Raw genomic sequence first — 21839 nt, forward strand, 5'->3', positions numbered from 1 at the left:
ACAGAGATGTGTGGAGGCAAACTGTTGAGAAGGGCAGTGCTCTTGAACGGCTGTGGTGACGAAGATGGAGGAGGAGGAGGAGGAGGAGGATGACGAGGTTATTATAGCGACTTGCAGCCAACAGATATCTCACATAGAGGGTTAGGGATGGTCAAAGAGCTTCACAAGTGCTTCATAAGGCGAATGTGGAAGACACTGTGTTGGAATGAGTAGATGCTGATCCACAAACAAGAATACGTAGAACTGGAACTACCGAAGACGTAAACCACGTTCTTCACTGTGTCGCCAGTGTCTTTTGCGGTGGAGCGCTTCAATAAGTCTTCTCGGTTTACAAGCCGTGTTACTTGGGATAAAACAATACAGCTTTCGCTACTTGTCACAGCCATAGTCATCAGGAGAGAAAATCACTGACTACCCAACCTGACACAGTGTTCCGCTTATATAAGGGCAATAGCAGCGTCTCATACGTTCCTGAGAGGGCCGAAACGACGCATACGCAAGGAGACAAGCTGGGCAGCTGATAGCCACGTGGCGGACCGGAGCTGCTATGGGATACCTAACTCGCCTTCCGCACATACGTCACATCGACCTCTCTGGAACGTTCCAGACCCATATAAACGCAACACCGTGCCACCCCAGTAGTCTATGATTTTAACTTTTGACGGTAGTGGGGGAGACATCGAAAGCTCGTGTGTTTTATTCGAATAACACAGGTTATATTTTATTTAAGAACTATATGAGTAACGCACAGGTGTGTATTTAATCCATTAGCCCATCTACACGGACCTTCTCTCCATCCTCTCTCCGCCCCTCCTCCCTCGCCACCAGCTCCACCTTCCCAGTGCCTGTCTGCGAGTATCTTCTCCTGCCCCTTCAACTCCTCCTTCCCCTCTATCTCGTCCTTCTCCTTTATCTCCACCTCCTCCTCGCTCTCGCCCTGTCCATCCTTGCCTCCCCCTCTCTCGGTCCATATCATCCTCCCGTCTCTCGCTGTTCATCTCCTCTTGTCTTTCTGTATTATTTCGTGCCCCCTCTCCCACCTATTCGTCAAACTCCTCCCCCACCCCACTTGTCCACCATCTCCTACCCTTACCCCTGCCCATTTTCTCTTCTTCCCTTCCTCTGTCCATCTCTTTAACTTCCCCTCCCCCTTTCTCTCTCTCTCTATTCTATAGCCTCCACCCAAAGTGGAGGTTACTGATTAATTCTTTCTTTCAGTATCTCTTTCCAGATAGAAATATGAATACCAAGTTTGACTGAAAGTGATACAGAGATTTAGGAGTAGCTTTTTGCCCATCGATATGCTACAGTACGTAAATGTCACACATATTTCGCATATATTTAACGTATTTCACACATATTTACTCATGTATTTCATCTGTATTGCTAATGAATTTCGTCCTGCCGTTTCGTTTTCACGAAGCTCAATCTGTATGACGTCATATCTCCTGAGCAATTTGTGGTACAGTGACATAGTTTTGCAGGTACATCCTGTGCTACATTTGGATACTGTCTTCAAAATGTGTTGCGAATCGGGTTCAGTAGTAATAAGTTAACACTCGTGCTTGATGCGGCAGTTTTTCACGAATCTCAGTGTTTATCTCCTGAGCTATGAGTCGTACAGTGAAATAATTTTTGCAGCTAAATTGGTGGCATAGATGCATACTGTCTGAGAACTGTGTCGTGAATACAGTTAGTAGTAAAGAAGTAAAATTAAAGCATTATGCCTGATGTGGCAGTTTTCTGCATGAAATGGGAATACATAGTAAGCGAGAAACATTTTTCCTTTCATCAGTATGTGGGTGTTGTCAGTGAGAAAACGTTTCGTACAGGTTTTACATTATACGTAAAGTTTATAGCAAGTCCCAATGTGCTATCATTCTCAAATGTTGGATGGATAAAGTTCGCTAGCTCATACGTCGTGTGCTACACTTCTTTTTCATTACCGCCCCTCCCCCTTTGACAAGTACGTAGTTCTTACCCCCACAGTAATTCTCTCCAGATTGTAAGTGATACGTGTACCGATTTTGGCTGAAATTGGTCCAGTGGTGTAGAAGGAGATATGGAATGTACAGGCATACATACATACAAGCGTACACACATATACAAATTCATCCATTTTTATAGTAGGCCCACATATTTATGAACGAGGCCTGAGTCCCACAAAACGGGATAATAAATTTCCACAATAATCAGTTGTAGGAAGATCAGATTCAGGTGTAATACGTGAAGCAATGCACGTTCACTTTAGTGTAAATGCACGGAAGAGAATTGTGGCTGAAGTCTCACATTGGCCTTACACACCACCACACAAATTAAGAGGTGCCTCCTCGTTACCTATTTTTGCAAGTTAAATTACATGTCCTATTGGAGAACCTTTCTCTTGCAGAAAGAGATATGGTTTATGCACGACGGTGCACTATCCCATCTTCTACTCCTCGTATAATACTCAACAATTCCAATAATCGATGGATTTGTCGGTACAGCCCAGTAAGAAACTTGCGTTTATCCCAGCATATAAAATGTTCAGCCGGGTGACGTCTTAGACCAATGGCTCTATTTCGACACGAAAAACCCAGTCATTTTCAACGTATAGATGCAACTATAGAGCTCTGTACCATTAAACCCTCCTGTAGGCGAGTCTCAACCGACCAAAGCCGTAATGTGGCGTATGCAGAAAGACAACGCTCCCAACACAGTAAACAAACACCGCCACAACTCCAACAAAAACGACCTATTTGTTGAGTACAATATTATTGCACGTGGGAGTGAGGGCGCTTCAACAAGCTTCTCGCGAGTTTTTACCGTGACATTTAACAAGAACACGCTGAACTACTTGGTAGTGTATGTAACACTGTCTTGAAATCATTCACAGTGCGATGTGTTTTCCTTTCACCACTGTATCTGTCTCGGCCATAGGAAGGTTGGTTCAAATGGCTCTGAGCACTATGCGACTTAACTTCTGAGGTCATCAGTCGCCTAGAACTTAGAACTAATTAAACCTAACTAACCTAAGGACATCACACACAGCCATGCCCGAGGCAGGATTCGAACCTGCGACCGTAGCGGTCGCTCGGCTCCAGACTGTAGCGCCTAGAACCGCTCGGCCACTCCGGCCGGCCCCATGGGCACGTCCAAGTGTTATAATGTCATGGTCTGGTAAAACTTCAGAAGTTATCGATTGTGAATATTGATTACCCACGAATGAGTAAGTAACATTAGCTCTGTGCGTTATTTGACCAGGGAGACAGCAGGATTCCAAGCAGTTTTTAAGCAAAAGTCTTCGTCTCTGTTTGTGTCATTTTCTAATTTAATCTGAAGTGATTCTCATAATAATACTATCCCAAGAGGTGGCGTGCTCGGGTAGCGGAAGTGGGTAAGGCTACCACTCGTGATAAGCCCTGTATCGGGTTCTAGTACCGGTCCGACACAGATTTTCATGTATCATAAGACGCTAAGGTCAACCTGGATTCGCGGAATGAGACTCCCGTTGGAGGTTTGCCATCGGCTGCAAGGTACTGGGTTTTGTTAGTTAAACTTATGTCGAGAAAAACACATAGCTGTGGAGATACTCTCGATTATACCAAGGCAGTTAACAGTCGACTGCTACGGTCGCAGGTTCGAATCCTGCTACGGGCATGGATGTGTGTGATGTCCTTAGGTTAGTTAGGTTTAATTAGTTCTAAGTTCTAGGGGACTGATGACCACAGATGTTAAGTCCCATAGTGCTCAGAGCCATTTAACAGTCGACTATGTGGTACAGTGGTCTTGGGTTGTGTGTTGATCTAGCAGTGTTCGATATCCTCAAAGCTGCCACACATGGCTACGTCCCATCGTACTGGGATTCACTTGAAAAGACGACCTGGTACCTTTCATGTGTCCAGTACTGTCGAACGCGCCACTGTCAGCAAGCCGCTCTCTGCTCCCACTTTAAGGGAAGCTGCTGTAATAGTCTAGTTCAGAGAGACCATTGTGCTCCAGATATAGTAGCACTGGCCATGTTAATATCTGTCGTGCTGCAGGCAAGTCCCTCGTTCGTAAAAATGTGATGTGGCTGTATTATCTTGTACGACCGGGCGAGTAATATACAGGGTGATCAGGAACAACCTGAAAAGCTTGTAGGAGTGCTACTGGGTAGGTTGAGCCGGGAAATAATTATTAGGGAAAAAATCGACAAGATGACCCATTTACGAGTTATTTAACTTGAAAAGTTAGCTAGTCAGGCCGTTGAACACACAAATTCAAGGGGCGCGCCACAGACGGTGTCGCCAAACGTGTTCTTTGTTTCGTTTCCTGAAATCGATAAAGAGAGGTTTACAAAAAATGGGAGGGTAGTAAGGATTGAAATTCAGCCAAGGATGGGAGCAGGCTCGTGCGATATCATTGATGCAATGAGAACAACTGATACTAATTGTCCCTGGCAGGCTGCTTGCATTACTGCTTGCAGCGACCTGATTGGCTAAGTTCAAATGGTTCAAATGGCTCTGAGCACTATGGGACTTAACTTCTCAGGTCATCAGTCCCCTAGAACTTAGAACTGCTTAAACCTAACTAACCTAAGGACATCACACACATCCATGCCCGAGGCAGGATTCGAACCTGCGACCGTAGCGGTCGCTCGGCTCCAGACTGTAGCGCCTAGAACCGCACGGCCACTCCGGCCGGCGGCTAAGTTCAATGCTAAATAATTCGGAAAAGACGAAACGTATCGATTTTTTTTTGTTAAATAATTATTTATCAGTACAATCTCTCCTGCAACACCCTTACGAGCTTTCAGCCTGTTTCTGGCCACGTTGTATACTGGCTGCGTCTCTTAAGGGTCACCAGACGCTTTTTTCCTCTATTGTTTCGGCACGTCCCTGCAATTTCGATTTGCAGTGTGTAAACGGTGTCAGACTAGACAAATACTGCTCATCATATCTTTCACGCGACGCCTAGCGCTGACAGAAAGCTACAAACAAAATTGATTATTAAAAGAGAATTTTACGTACTCATTCGATTAAGCGTTAGATAATTAGTCCAATGCTACATTTGTTTTATCGATATGTAGTATCAGCGATAGTGAACATGAAGAATGAACAGTACTCCAGCAGCAACTGAGCGGGGCTGGTGCATGGCGATAGCAGGCAACATAGTTTAGAGCAGTGCTGTCGCTGGTGGATTACCAGTTAGCCTCCGTCTTTTACTGTCCCTGTTGTTGCATATTGATGAAACAAATATTATCGATCTAGACTAATCTGGGACTGCTCTTATCAAATGTGCATGTAGAATTCCGTTTTAAAAATAGCTTTGTTCGAAACAGATACAAACCGACACTTTCCATCGATGTAAGACGTGACAAGAAAAACATATTGAACAGTATTCGATCTGGCTGACGTCATTTACACACTGAAAAAACGAAGTTGCAAATATGTGTCGAAACATCTGAGAAAATTCTCTTGACGTATCTTACAAGAGAAACCCTGTGTTATCTGTCGGCTACTAATCGCATGGGATCATTAAGATCTTGCATGCTGTCGAATATGACCCTTTTGATCCAATCGATTGCATATCTGCTAGGTAGACACTTGATCCTCGCCATTGCTCGCTACAATATAACGGAACGATCGGCCACGGTATTAACACATGCTAATGGGTGTCTCTTATTCTTACATGAGACGTAACTCGATACTCTCAGAAGCAATAACCATTAAGACGCAATTTATGACTGAGAATCCCAACGTGTAGTTTTCCTTACATGAAGAATATACAGAGTGGCAATAAAACCGGCCCGAACCGGAATGCGAATGCGTGTGAGTAGCATTACTAGCTTTTCGGTTTCTTTGCCACCTTCCAACAGCAGTATGTGAGTAGTTAATGCGGAAAGTAATCGTTATAAACCGTGTACTTCATCGTCATGCCTTACTCCATTGAAGTACGTGTGTTCGTTGTTGAAGAGTATGTGCGGTCTGAATCCATTAAAGTTCTTTGTGACACTTTTCATGAAAATTTTCCTGAAAGTAATATTCCTGCACAATCATCGATACAGGATCAAGTGAGAAAGTGGCGTTCGACAGGCAGTGTTGTTCATTCAAAGAGAAATAAGGCAACGACTGTACGTACACCAGAGGTTGTGGCAAACGCGGCGCACACACTGAAAGAAGTCCCTACAAGTCAACACGACGATTATGACAGCAATGTGGAATATCTCGCAAGTCATGTCGACGAATCCTTCATGGCTTAAAAATGAAACCTTACCGTGTGAGTGTTGCGCAGCAAATAAAAGAAGCGGACAAAGGTAAGCGTACGCATTACTGTAAATGGTTGCTGGAAAATGTCGCTGGGGGACAACTTGATCCATTCCTCGTCGGGTTACTTTGTTACACAAGACGCTGGGCTACAGAGAATCCCCGTGGCGTACTGCAAAAGCCGTTACACGATTTAAAAATTGGTGTATGGTGTGCTGTATCTGGTAACAGAATTATCGGGCCATTGTTCTTCAACGAAACTGTTAAAGCACATGTTTACTTGCAAATCTACAATGAATTTTCGACTCTGTTAACTCCAAACGAAAAATGTTGTGCATATTTCCAGCACGATAGGGCAATTTGCATACGTCGGATTTGCCTTAGCTCGTATAGACACTGATTTTGCAGAAGAGAGGACCATTAGTAAGGGCTTGTAGACACCCTGCGCTCTCGCGACATGTCACCATGTCACGTTTACCTCTGGGAATTTCTAGAGGCTAGAGTCTACCGCAACAATCCCACAACAGTTGACACATTAAAAAACAACATATGTGAAGAAATTTCGAACACTCTTCAAAGAGTACTGAAATGTATTTTCCGTAACATGCTTCGACGTGCACAACTTCGCTTGGATGTTGGCGGAGAACATTTTGAACACAGACGTTAAATTCCTTTCTAAAATATGCTTATTAAACGAATAAAACTAGATGTGTTACTTAAACTTTTAATTACATAGTTAATAATGAAAGTGTACGATAAAAATGTAAGGAAGCGATGATGTACGTTGATTTTCTTCATTCACATTCCTTTCAGTGCAGGGCCGGTTTTATGCGCGCCACTCTGCAGATGACGTTGCTCCTATGTAGCTGATGTAGTTGTGCTGAAATGACAATCTTTCGCACAACCAAGAATGTAGTTCTCTTCGTGGAATGCTGCCTTCGTGATGCCGCAGTTTTTATGGCCAGACATATTTATTCTGAGACCGTATACGGTGTTTAGTATTAGGGCGCCGAAGTGGCAGCAGTTAGCAACAGGTGCGGCGCGCGCCGTGTTGCAGACTTCGGGGTGAGCGCGCCGCACGGCCGCCAGCTGTCGTCGTGGCCGTGCGCCTTCTCCTTCAACGGCAGCGAGGCGGCCAGGGGCTACGTGACCAGCCCCAACTTCCCCGGACTCTACCCCAGGGACACCGAGTGCCACTTCTTCTTCCACGGCCGGCCCGGGCAGCGGATCGCGTTACGCTTCGTCCATTTCGACGTGGAGGGAGTGCAACCGTGAGTACGTTTAGACGCCACAGGCCGTCAATACAACAGTAATCTATTTAAGGTACAGAAATATCTATCAGGACATAAAAATGAATTAAACTTCCAAAACGAGCTGGAAAAACGGTGATAGTAGCACAAAAATTATCACACTCGTTACATCACAGGGGAATGACTATGCCCGCTTTTATGCTTTCACCATGACTCGATATTACCCGAGTTAGAGATCAAAAATTGTTCCCACCATTCCAGTATTTATTGTGATGATTATGTTTTCTCATTTCAATGCGATCACATGGCTGAGTGTGCTACATTCGACGGAGATTTCAGTGAATAAATGACCCTACCTTAATAATTCCAGCTGGTACAGAGTTTTAAACGTATGTGTATGCAAGTTCATAGCTTCCTTCATATGAGAATCTCATCTTCTACGCGTCGATTTTGTTAAATTTTATCCTGTGCGTTCCGCCACAGTACCTTCTCTTATACTTGTTATCATCTATTCGATCTGTGCCCACACCGCTCCAACCTCATACTTTAAGCAGCTTTTTCCTATTCACTTCATCACTTAATAATGTCAATGTGACTGTCAGCCACATGTAGATCCTCAAGAGACATCATTCTTTGGGTATCTAGCTGTAGAAAAATGACCGTTTAGTGTTAGAGTTGCATACTAATAGATATCCTAAAATGGAAGAGGAGGCTGCTGACCAGCGAGAGTAGCAAAGAGCGCGCTAATGTGCTGCTTCCTGGACTCGGGTAGGCGCGCCGGCCCCTGATCGAATCCGCGCGGCAGATTAACGACGAGGGCCAGTATGCTGACCAGCCGGGATGTGGATTTTAGGCGGTTTTCCGCATCCCGCTAGGAGAGGGATGGGCTGGTCCCCACGTTCCGCCTCAGTTACACGACTCGTAGACACATGAAAACATGGCTTACACTAGACGCAGACAGCTGATTCTGTTCTGGGTCGTTCAGGGTGGCTACAGGAAGGACATCTGGACACACTCTGCCACTAGCATTGCCAAATCAGTAGTAACAAGGTCGACCCCACATTGAAGCGGGACAAAGCCCCAAAGAAAATGATGGAAGAGGAAGTGTCTCAAACATGTGAGTTCAAAATTACGGCTAGAGATGGTAGAAGAATCTAGATTGAGTACTATCAGATTAGAAACTAAAGATAGGCAATGAACATTTAGTTTTTTTATTGGCATAAACAACTAACCCTTCTTTCGGAACGAAAGTCGACGGAAATTGTTCCTAATGAGGCTACCCTTCTTAGTGCATTCATTGCAATATAGTTCCTTTATTTGTGCATCTAGTTCACATTGCAAGATTAGGGCTTTCATGCCATCTCCGACATTGCCCAGACCTTCTCAGTGGATCAAGAGCGAACATTACGATTTGTGTAGTAAGTAGTAGTAGTAGTAGTAGTAGTAGTAATGACAATAATAGTAATAGTACCCATAGCAATGAATATCTCGAATTTAAGAAATTTCGGTCTTTTTAACATCGTACCAATCAACTTCTTCATCTTGTTCGTGTCGAATGAGAGAAGTGACACTTGACAGAAACGTGAGGCAACAGTACAGAAGCACTCAAAGTGGCACAAGGAGTAGAGTGTTCAGAGAAAGAACGGGAAATAATAGACTAAGATTTTCATATCAAATGAATTAAAAAATTAGAAATAGAAAGGGATGAGAAAAGTCACAAGGTGACAGTGATATTGGCTCCTTGTTGGACAGAAAGAAGATAGTTATGATATGCCGAGGGGGAAGCTACGCCTATGATAACAGATACAGCTTTAATCCCCTTCTTGAACACAGAGTGGTTTAGGAAATGACGCAGGGTGCAGGACAATTTGTTCCACAGTCGTAGACTGAAATGGAGAACGATTTATTTCTTATTCAAAGATACATCCAAGATGCCGGACGTGACCAATTTGATACTGCAATTCTGTGTTTCACGTGTAAGGACACGTGGTGAGGACACCAGTGACCAAGAAGCCGATGTAGTCAACAACGTGTGTTGAAATCATGTCACCTATCCGGTTGCATCAAACCTAACTATTCTGATATGTTGCACACATATCTTACGCAAGCATCCGTAGAACTAAGTCACTGACAGAACTGCACTCTGGTGTCAGAATTCTTTGACGCCATTGTTGACATTCTTTATGTATGAAAGCGTCTAATTGGTACTCCGCCAATCTCTCCTCACTTTATTCTACAATGTATGAAAAACGTAATGAGTTGAAGGGAGATATTAATGAAGCTCCTCTCACACCAACCACTCAATTTCCACAGTACAAAAAATTCTCGCTCGAGAACATTGGTCAGCCATCTTTTCTTGAGCGTCCACTTTTTCTTCAGAATTATCATACACATTCAGTTTCGATGCATCTGCTGCGAAAATATTAATTCTTTATTCTTTAGATTTTCACGCACTGCGTTTTCTAGCACCATACATTAATAGCATGCCTTCCAAGTTTTTGTAAGGAACAATGCTGCAGTTTCGAACACCAATCATCTACTGTAACAGAGGCAAATTCATTCATCGACATATCACAGACGACTGCACGTTGTTCCTCTAGATGATTTATCTAACATAAATTCGGAAGATAACTGTTTGTACTGATACGCAGTTTAAAAATACGTCCCTCGCACGTAGTGATCATCGGAGACTCAGATCGGCTAAAATTCCATCGGTTCCATACCAAACAACATTTTATGATTCTCCACAGACTGCACCATTTTGACCTTCAATTTTTGAGACAAACTGCGTATTTTTCATGCACTTCCCCTCATGACTGTTATACAAAAGGCAGAAAGTATAATTTTCGACGTTCGTAATATACTGAGGCAGTCAAATAAATTTGTCCATAAGTTTCGTAAGATATTCATTTAAAAAATACGTACCCATCTGTTATGCGGATTGCAGTTTGTCTTCTGAAATAGAGCTGTGCTACTGCGCGATTTAACACAGAAGATTACATCAGTTATATTGCCGAAGCTGACTAATTCGAATTTGAAGGTATGATAACTTGTCGAACCGGCACCCCTTCGCTATAGGAACCCTTCCATAGTCCTACATATTTTCCATACTTATTTTATGTTTTCCACAAATTAATTTGAAGAAAACGATTCCAAGTGGTTGTACTTTGTGAGAGTACAGTCCGTGTGTTTATACAAAAGCCGCGCGGGGTAGCCGCATGGTCTTAGGTGTCTTGCCATGGTCCGGGCTACTGCCCTCGTCATAGGATCGAGTCCTCCCTCAGGCATGGGTGTGTGTGTATTGTCCTTAGCGTAAGTTGGTTTAAGTTAGGTTAAATAGTGTGTAGAGTTAGGGACCGATGACCGCAGCAGTTTGATCCCTTAAGAATTTACACACGTTTGTTTATACAAAGAATCCTATTGAGAATGTATCTAATTATATCGCCCTAGAAGAACTCGTTTTACTTCCGAATTCTGTGGAACAAAACATCCTTCTATTGAATGGTCTCCTAAACATGTAAATCCCACACAATTATATTAATAATCCCGTAAACGCTGAAGGCTTAGGCTTGAATTTATCCCCTGTGACCATCAAAAATCGATGTTTCTGCTCATGATAGTGTGGTAACATGACTGACTGTGATGTAAACATAGCTTGTGTGGTCTGACAGCTGTCCCATTAAATTTTAACATCGCCGCAAAGCTTGCACCAATATCGAATAAGTAGATTTAATCCTACTGGTCGGTGCCCAGAAATTAATGGTGGACATCGCGATTTACGCTTGCGAACTTATCACACAATAAATTATGCCTAATCAATTTTGAATTAATACTACACTCAAAATTCTAACACTTCCCTCCTAAAGGCACACAAAAATATATGCAAATGCAGCAGCGTTAACTTAAAATGACATACAGTTTAAGTGAAAGAAAACTGCTTACAAATAATGGCATGTCAATAGTACCTATAATGAAAGCTAACAGATCAATGCAAGTAGTTTTATTACCATACTCAAAGTTAAACAAGATTATGGTTTTAAATGAAAATAAGTGAATTTACAAGTTCATCCGCTGAATTTTTGTTTACTCGTTCAATAGGGAGAGCGCAAAACTTTGCATCTTCTCTTTTCGGTGCTGATGTGTTGAGATGACGACAGTATGTTGTGAAGTTGTTGATGATGCTACGGCAGCTCGTCGGTGTCCGCCCCCGGTAGCTGAGTGATCAGCGCGACAGACTGTCAATCCAAAGGGTCCGGGTTCGATTCCTGGCTGGGTTGGAGATTTTCTCCGTTCAGGGACTGGGTGTTGTGTTGTCCTAATCATCATCATTTCATCCCCATCAAAGCGCAAGTCGCCGAAGTGGCGTCAAATCGAAAGACCTGCACCAGGCGAACGGTCTACCCGACGGGAGGCCCTCGCCACACGACATTTCATTTCAGCTCGTCGGTAGAGGCGGCGCGTTGGATCAGCTCCGTTGATTGAATGAAGACTGCGGATGATCTTCTCATGTGGAAAATGATCTCCAACCAGCGAAGTTGACGTCAATGCCGTATTATAAGCCACTGGCAGACCGTACGTTACTGTTGTTGTTACCAACACTCAGACTGCTGTCTATCACACACGAAATTTGCATTAACATGTTCGTTACACAGTTTTAAAGTTTTCCGATCGCGTAATTACAGTTCAATAGTTACGCGAAATCACCACGTTCGGCGGGAATCAGCACGTTCATGGTACACAGTTTTTAACACGTATGTGGTACAGTTACTAATTACGTTACACTTTTCTCAGACACAACGCAAACAAACACCGAAGTTCTGAAATTTGTAAAGTGCACGCGATACAGTCAAAGCGAGCACAGTTCACCTCAAAACCCGTAACTACAATGTCATCCGTACATGGCTGTATTGTCGTAGTGACACGATCCAGTTCAGTTGGTGGTTTTATACAGTCCAACCTCTCTGTCCACAATAAACATTTCAGAATACGATATGGAAAGAACAGAAACATATATCGCCATTAAAGAGTTCCGTTTGCATCAATTTCCAAGAGGACAAACACAGACATCAAACCATACGTGTTAGCGCGCCACCTTCGTCTAACACAAACTCTCTCTACGTACACTGTTCGACCGTCACTATCGATTCTCCTAGGTCACTCTCACTCTATTTATGAAGTACCTCAGTATATCATTAATTGTGCTACTATTTTAATCACAATAAACATTTTCAGCGAATGATAATCAAAGAATCAATCCACTCAATAAACAACAGAAATGTATTTACTCATGTAAAACATTAATATCAAAAAGATATTATCTCTAACAAACACAGGACAAATAGACACTATGCCATATCATCGGAAATATACATATGAAATACAACGAAAGAAAGGAAAGGAAGAGAGAAAAAAATTATCTCCCGCAAATAGCGATGCCTTCACAAACATAATGGTCGGTAGGCATCTTTCATAATCTGATCTCACCTCCAGTTTCCCTTTCATCAACATTATCTCAGCAAGCTATATTATCGTATTGTGATTTTGGTAACTGCAAACATTTTATATCAACATCATACTCCCAATATTATCTCAAATTATGGCTCTCTATCTTCTATGAAAGTACCAGGCAATTCATTTATTCATAAATAACTGCGGGTTTCAGAAAACAGCTATCCGAAAACCACATGATGTACTGAAAAACGATCCGCACTAGGGGACAGAGTGTCTCGCCAACTTTTGATTCGTAAAATGTCCCGGGACTTAATTGTGTTACGGGGCAGGCGTGTCAGAACATGTAGGGACTTCATCCGCTTTACATTGCTGCTTAGAATTACATCGCGCCTGTAGGTAGGCAACCCAAAGAACATTTTTTCCAACGCAAGCTGTTGTGCTTTCCCAGGCAATTGGCGTCAGCGACTTCACTTAATTGCGTTCACGTATTGACACTTCTTCATCACGATCGATGATGAGCACATATGATGTGAGTTACAAACTTGGAGAGATGCTCTACCCACTAATGTGTGTCAGTCTTCTGTATGTCTTGCAGTCTTCTGAGACCATGGAGCCGTTTATGAATAACCTTGTATATTTGATTTCTCATTTATGCTATATAACAATGGTTTCCTCAATGCTACTTCATTTATAACGTTTTTGGTTATCCTTGCACGAATAGTAGTCTGTTTTATACATAACATTTTTATTTGTACGTGACGTTTCTCTTTCAAATTCGTTCACATTTGCCACTTAGCTAGAATGTTTGTTTACAAAATCTGTTTCTCTTCCGGATATTATGAATCTTAGTTTTTTCTCCCATCTTCTTCAGGTACACTTTTCTGGGTTAAATAGATTAGTGGATAACTAAAACGAAATAGTTGCGAATAAAAACCATTACGCTCTGTCACTCCTTGCTGTACTGTACGATAATTCTCTCTGTCATTCTAGCTTTACTCCCGTTTACAAAAATCACAAAGGCTTCAAAGTACTTAAAGTGCTTGTATGTTTGATAATCTCCGATAAAGGTTGGTATTTGTAATCATCAATTTCTGTAACTATTTTAGCTCATTATTTGTTAACCTGTCATTTGTCTACTCCAATATTCGTACGATTACAAGGCTTTCCCCGGCTAGTTCGTTACACAAGTACACCCAACAGCAGACCATCTACCTCTCCACTGTCGTAGAGACTGTCAAATCGTGAACATATTTTTAAATTTTCATCACAGAGAATATTTTACTACTGCACATCACTGACAGATTAAGCACTGACAAGCAGAGATACCGTACCATAAGCAGAGACACACATGCACGCTTCCCCGCTCGCCTGCCCACTCTCTCTCTCTCTCTCTCTCTCTCTCTCTCTCTCTCTCTCTCTCACGCACACACACACACACACACACACACACACACACACACACACGCTTCTGACGCACGGACGTGCATACTTGATTACATGAGTACTTGAACAACTGAACACGTACATGCCTGTCCACTGCTTCACAATTATGTAATGCTTAAAAGATAAAATATAAAAAACAAAACAGTAAAATTACATCGATTAAGTTTCACAGATACTTATGGTTGCCTTCCCACTAATATGAAACTTCGAAAAGAGCCAGGCACCAATGATAGCAAGTCTCTTAATCCTGCCGTACCGTACAAGACTTAATAAATGCCAGTGGATGATAACTTCGTAAGTGAAGTTCCTCCAAGCTTCCTACCTAAGAACAAATTCTCATTCGACAGTCCTGTTGTGTTACAGATATCCTGTGTAATACTGCATGTCCTGTTGCTTAGCAGAGTCAACTCACGTACTCGTCGTTTAGGTGCTTCTAAAGAGCGTATTCTACCGAGAGACCCATCCTAATCATTAGGGGGTGTTCTCATAAATAACGACCAGCAGAGATGAGATGCTAGAGAAATAAGCGTTGAGACAACCTGAATGTTGCATGATTGTGTACTAATTGGGGCGCATCTGGTAAGGAGAGTTTGTCCGTTGATGATGTGTCTCGCTTTTTTTTTTTTTTTTTTTTTTTTTAGAATTGTGGTTCTTCCCCGGGATCTTCACGTTCAATCCAATATCCCTGTTCTCGTTTCTACGTACAAGAATCCATAGAGTTACAGAAAAGTGATAGGATCAACAAAGTCCTGTCAGCTCAGGAAATCTACGGGTCACTATACTTAGCCCTCCATTTTGCAAAACCCAGGAGACATGTCAGGCTTAACGGACGCTTCAGAATCAGAGTCAGGGTCTGAGGGGTGCCTGCTGAAGAGAATGTAACAGGCGACTGACTCACACAATTCAGCTGGTAACATGTAGCGCGTCGTAGTTGCAAATAACGGAAAGACGAACAGAGAGTCCGAAATGAAGTGATTTGTGTTTTTCAGGTGTGAAGCGCTGTCAGCGAGCGACTACGTAGAGATGTCCAACTACAGAGGCCGCGACTCGCGGTTCCCCAGGTACTGCGGCCAGCTGGAGCCGTTCGACGTGCTGTCCGACGGCAAGTACTTCCGGCTCACGTTCAAGTCCAACGGCCGCCTCGACGCCACAGGCTTCAACGTCACCTACCGATTCCTGGGAGGCAACAGGGACTCCAGCCTCGCCAGGAGGCGCCAGACTGGCAGAGCCGCAGGTCAGCTTGCCAGTGGGCTTTAACAGTTCGAAATTAGTTACTTTGCCTTAAGGTCTCTGTCACATACACACACACACACACACACACTCACTCACACACACACACACGCACACACACACACACACACACACACACACACACACACACACACACATTCATTACACTAGACGGCCACAAAGAGTACGTATTAGTATGAAGTCGGTCCTCCATGGCTGTGAATATTTCAGAAGTCGCGGAATGGAGTTGTACATGGCTTGGGTGTATGCCTCTAATTTCTCGCCATTTGCATCTGGGCGCGCGGTTCCCGTAGGTTGCTGGATGGGAGCTAAGCCTTGGCGGCATGCTCCATGACACCCCACACATTGTCCATCGAGTTAAGATCGGGCGGTGCGGCTGGAGACTGGAGAGTACCCATAGCTGCAAGGCGCGCTCTGGTGGTGGCAACAGTTGAAATATGGCATGAGCGTGGCCGTTCGTGAACTGCATGGCCATCGCTTACAGGAATTCCAAGGACGCGTGATGGGAGACCACTCTTCATGGCGCTCCACTGCGCCCCCAGACACGCACTTGGTGGTCGTCGCCTCCAAGGCCAGACTCTGAAGATGACTCACTACTGGACTGAAGGACCCTTGTCCGCCGCTGCCAGCAACAGGCGAATCGGGCGCGACTCTGCTTGGGTGTACGTGGCAGCCTTACCGATTCACGTGCGGCGAGTTGTGCGTCATGCAACCTCCTCCTATAATGATTTTAGCAGACAGAGTGTTGCTTAGAAGACAGGGTAGACCCTATCTTTGCCGTTTGAGTTCGCGGATGGCTAACAATCCGTTGGTCCTCATACACCACTCCCCCCCCTTGTGATGCGTGTTGGACATCCACATCATAGATGCGTGTCTTCCTGTGTCCCAACAACGAACAATGGTGGTGACAATGCAGCTGCACAGATGACGATAGGAGCATCCAGGTCCCCACAGCCTCACGATATCGTCCCTATCAAACTCGTCATGCTGGGCAACCTGCTTCCGGACGTGTCGACTTGGCACAGTGTACAAACATTTGGTGTTCTAGTGACGCTGCCCGCGTACCGTCCGGCAGAACCGTTTGGGACCCACTTATATCAACCGATGCCCAAGAGGTCACAACCCGTTCACGCTCCCCGAGCGTCGGGATGACTGTGCAAAAGTAGCCACTGCCAAAGCTGATGGTGTGCAAAATAAACACGCAGTGTGTAATGGGTCAGTCGGGTCCTTCCGGATGCAGCTCTTTTTGTGAGGATCACTGTCGTAACACGTCTCTGAAACAGTCATTTTCAACTGTGAATTATAGTCCACGATCTGTACATTTCTGGGCAGAGACGTTAATGTTAGCCAAGCACCACGAAGGCTCACTATAATTACGTGCTGCATTTACAACCCCAGTAACCAACTGCCGGGTGCTGTAGTCTTGGAGGAAGGATGCTTACTTGTATAATGGAGGAGGAATATTGAAGACCTGCTGCGGCTATTGATATCGATTGTAACGCATTCTCATGAGTTGAATACATATATAGTTGTACAGGGTGTATACCAATGAAGAACATATCCTAAACTACCTTAGAATCTATTTTATAATATGTGTGTGGAAGGATAATAATGAAGAGTATAGTAAAATACGTTACAATTTATATCATAGTGTACCTAGCATCTGAACCTGACTTTTATGATATATGCGGAAATGAATAAGCGGAAGACCCAAATTAAAATGCGGAATTACTGAAATGCAAAGCAAATTTACCATCATCTCTTTGGAAGCCATCTGCAAAAACTGAGTTATTCTTGTTGCCACTGCATTCTGGCAATTGCTGTCAGTACAATAATTACTTAACAGTCAAGCAGATGTAAAACTGATAAAAAAAGATTCTTCAAGTTCTTTGAATTTTTAGTTCCATAATTCATCGTCATTTCTGTTTGATATCAATACTTTGTTCTTTGACACTGACTCTGTATTACATTCGCGAAAGGCAGTTAACGTTTTTAAATATTGAATCTAATTTTACGATGTACGGTACCAACATCAAACTCTGCATATTTTCTGCTCTTGCATATTATTCAAGGTCAGAACGATACAAAATACACACTCAAGAACTGGTACAGATCCCTTAACATAGATAAGTCGCAAAAAATAAATAGTTTTGTTCACGAAAGCTACCAGTTTACATTGAGAGCTTGTTCTGCTTACATTACAAACTATGTAAATTAACATACTGAATTTCGCTAGAAAGTAAACAAAGGAAAATAAAATAAAAATCTTACGTGCGATCTTTACTAGCAAAGCGCTTTTTCCTGAAACCACAACTTTCAATACATACAAATCGCTTATCTCCAGCTTGACTAAGTCAAATAACAACAAAAAGAAAATAAGTTTACTTGAATGTAAACAAACGCCACGCATAGACGTGGCCACTATTGTCAAGATGCATAAGAAAAAAATGGGCCAGAGAAATCATGAGGCAGACGTCGCTAAAGTGTCAGGGTAATTTCACTTCCGAATTTGCTTATTCTTTCCTCTTCACGCAACAGTACTTCCTTCAAACATGTAATTATAATTAACGTTATATAAAAATATTGCGCTAGCGAACACTAATTTCCTCACTGTCTATCTCGTTTCAGGAACTACATCCCTCTGGCCGCTGATTGTGTTCTGCTTGAAGTTCGTCTGCTAAGACAAGTTGTATCAATCGAGGCGTCTGTTTCACCAGTACTTCAACCATTGATCTCAGTACGCACAAGGACTCTAAGTACTTACGAAGTTGACAATAGAAAATGTCAGAAAATTAGTTACGACGAAATCGCTCAACATTTAGGAGAATGTGATCTTTACATATAGATTTTTATACAGAAATTTTATAAAGAAATTACCCTTGTGTAAAAAAAAGAAATTGTATAATTTTTGACAATCAAGTAAAATATATATTAACGTTGGATGAATTTCTTTACTATGGTTTTGCTTCATTTATACAACATCATCTGCTGCGTTACATACGTTTCCTCACCAGCCATAAACTGAAATTTGGTGTGTTCAATAGTGTCCCACTATTTCATTTACCTATCAGAACGACTGAATCTGGATCCCAAAGATAAAAAGTTTTCGTTAATGTGAAACGCCAGTGGCAAGTACACATGATAATTCTGTTACAGATTTTTTTCTTCGATGACGGAACCTAGACTTAAAATTATCATAATTACAGAGCAATGTATGTACCTACAAGAATAATGTAATGTAGTCGAAATAAATCAGGTGAGACAGGCGGAATTAGATTAGCAAATGAGACACTTACAGTAGGAGACACTTAAAGTAGGAGATGAGTTCTGCCATTTGGGCAGCGAAATAACTGATGACGGCCGAAGTACAGAGCATATAAAATGCAGGCTTGCGATGTCAAGAAAAGCGTTTCCAGAGAAAAGAAATTTGTTGACATCGAATATAGATTTAAGTCTTAGGAAAGCTTTTCTGAAACTATTTGTGTGGAATGTAGCCATGTGCGGGAGCTAAACATGGACGATAGACAGACAAGAGAAGAATAGGAACTTTTCAAATGTGGTGTTATAGAATAACGTGGAATATTAGATGGGTAGATCATATAAGTAACGAGGAGGTACTGAATGTTTACAGCCCCGATAACATAGATGACAAATATAATGGTTTACTTAACACATTTCTCATGCTCTTTGTAAGTTGCTTTCCATTAGAACGTTCTAAACAGGGTGCTAGCAGTAAGTCAGCCTGGGTGGCTGACTCGTGGGATATCACGTAGAACAAAGTGAGAATACATCAAAATGTCAGAAGAAGTCACAATAGAGCTACAGTAGCCCATTACAAACAGTACTGTAACATGCTTAAAAATTTTATTAGGAAGGCAAGGAGCATGTGGTAAGCAAATAGAATAGCTAATTCACAGGATAAAATTGACACTAATATGGTCATTAGTGAAGGAAGTGTCTGGTCAGAAGCACAAAGTCGACGATAAAAGGTCAGTTTGTAGTAATAATATTTCTGTTACTGATAAGTCAGATATATGTACAGTACTTAACAGTCATTTTCTGAGCGTGCTGGTGAGTTAAATAAAAACTTAGTTCCTACAGTGAATCGTACAACTCTTTTGGAAAATGCCTTTCTGATACTGATGCCTGAAATACTGACAAGGGGGAGATTGAGTCAATAATTAAATCACTGAAGACTAAGGACTCTCATGGGTATGGTGGAATATCTAGCAGAATATTAAAGTACTGCGCTGCACATGTCAGCCCTGTGCTTAGCTATATTTGTAGTTTTTCCTTCAAGAATGGTCAGTTTCCTGAACGATTAAAGCACTCAGTAGTAAACCCGCTTGATAAAAAGGGAGAAAGGGATAACATAGACAATTTTAGACCTATTTCTATACCCTCAGTGTTTGCTGAAATTACTGAAAATGGTGTGTACATAAGGATAATTCATCATTTTATTGCATATAATTTGCTATCAGATACACAGTTCGCTTTATAAGTGGCTTAACAACTGAAATGCTATATTCTCTTTCAACTGTGAGGTAGTGGATGGATTAAACAAAAGGTTTCGTACGCTATGCAACTTCCTTGATTTCATTAAGACATTTGATTGTGTAGACCATAAAACATTGCTTCAGAAGTTGGACCATTACCGAAGACGGGGAGTAACTCACAATTGGTTGACCTCTTACTTTAACAACAGACACCAAGAGGTCATCATTCACAATGTTAAGAATGGCTGTGATATGTTGTCCGAGTGGGGCACGTTCGAATGGGGGGTGCACCATGGATCAGTTCTGGGACCATTCCTACTCCTTATTTATGTGAATGATATGCCCTCTAATATCACAGGTAATTTGAAATATTTCTGTTTGCTTATGACACTAGCTTGGTAGTAAAGGATGTCGTATGCAACATTGGCTTTGTTTCAAATAGTCATGACATAAGTTCATGGCTTGTAGAAAACAAACTAGTGCTAAATCACAGTAAGTCTCAGTTTTCACAGTTTCTAACACACATTTCAACAAAACCCGACGCTTTAACTTCACACAATGGGCGTATGATTATGAAACTGAACAGTTCAAATTTCCAGGTGTTCAGGTAGATAATAAACAGTCAGGAAAACCCACGTTCGGGATCTAGTTCTAAGACTTAATGCTGCCATTGTTACTATTCAAATGGTATCTGAAGTAAGTGATATTTTGACACGGAAAGTAGTCTACTTTGCTTATTTTCATTCGCTTATGTCGTATAGTATTATATTTTGGGGTAACTCTTCACATTCTCAAAGGATATTTTTGGCTCAGAAACGGGCAGTTCGGGAAATAAGTGGTGCAACTTCGCGAATCTCTTGTCGATTCCTGTTCACTAGGCGGAGTATTCTGCCACTGGCCTCTAAATGTATATATATTCCTTACTGTAGTTTCTTTTTAACAGTGTCATTTTATTCCCAAGAATTAACACCTTTCGTTTAGTTAACACTAGGCAGAAATCCAATCTGCATTTGCATCGCACTTCCTTGACTCTTGCGTAGAACTGTCTGCAGTATACCGCTGCATCCATTTTCAAGAAGCTACGAGCTGTCAAATCGAAACGGAAGTGTTTCCTCATGGGTCACTCCATCTTTTCTGTCATGGAGTTGCTTGAAAAATTGAACTGATTCCTGTGTTAGATTGCTGATGGCGTTTACATAACTTATAGCTTGTCCTTTTTTGGGTTCACAAATAATTTATTTTATCTCTTATCACTTTTACGTTGTAGTTTCATGTAATGACACGTTCCATAACCTAGGAGATTTGCTCCTCAATTTGGTCCTACGGAATTAGACGTGCAAAATAAAAAAATAAAAATTGGAGTTGGGAAGAAACGAAGTTTATGGCACAGCCTGACTAGGAGAACGGAACAGGTGATAACACTTATTCTTAGACGCGAAGGGATCACCAATTTAGTACTAGAGGGAAGGGTATCAGCATCAGTTGGTGTCAGTTCATACAGTGATACCATGTTGTAAAGATCTGCGCCTTGCCGGAACAGAATCGATGAATGTCTCTCATTCCCTCATCATTCCTAACACAGATGAGGTGACTTGGCGAAATGATTACCCCCCTCCCCTCCCCTCCCTATCCTGGAACTGCTAATTTCCTCGCTCGGTTCTATGTCATAGCTAGATTCAACTTACTGCCTTGCAGCGATTTGGCCGGCAACATATCACTTA

At 42.3% G+C, this 21839-nt stretch overlaps 1 protein-coding gene across 1 annotated transcript in view; it reads left to right on the plus strand.

Annotated features, from left to right (window-relative positions):
• The window catches only part of LOC126455970 (suppressor of lurcher protein 1-like), a 40030-nt gene extending 21473 nt beyond the window's left edge, over positions 1-18557 (plus strand). The window contains exons 5-7 of the mRNA XM_050091726.1: positions 7285-7498; positions 15361-15605; positions 18251-18557. Coding sequence (XP_049947683.1) covers positions 7285-7498; positions 15361-15605; positions 18251-18303 — 512 coding nt within the window. The 3' untranslated portion in view covers positions 18304-18557. The remainder of the gene's footprint in view (positions 1-7284; positions 7499-15360; positions 15606-18250) is intronic.
• The last annotated feature ends 3282 nt before the right edge of the window (positions 18558-21839 follow it).

This window comes from Schistocerca serialis, chromosome 2 (genome assembly GCF_023864345.2).
Source record: "Schistocerca serialis cubense isolate TAMUIC-IGC-003099 chromosome 2, iqSchSeri2.2, whole genome shotgun sequence".
NCBI lineage: Eukaryota > Metazoa > Arthropoda > Insecta > Orthoptera > Acrididae > Schistocerca > Schistocerca serialis.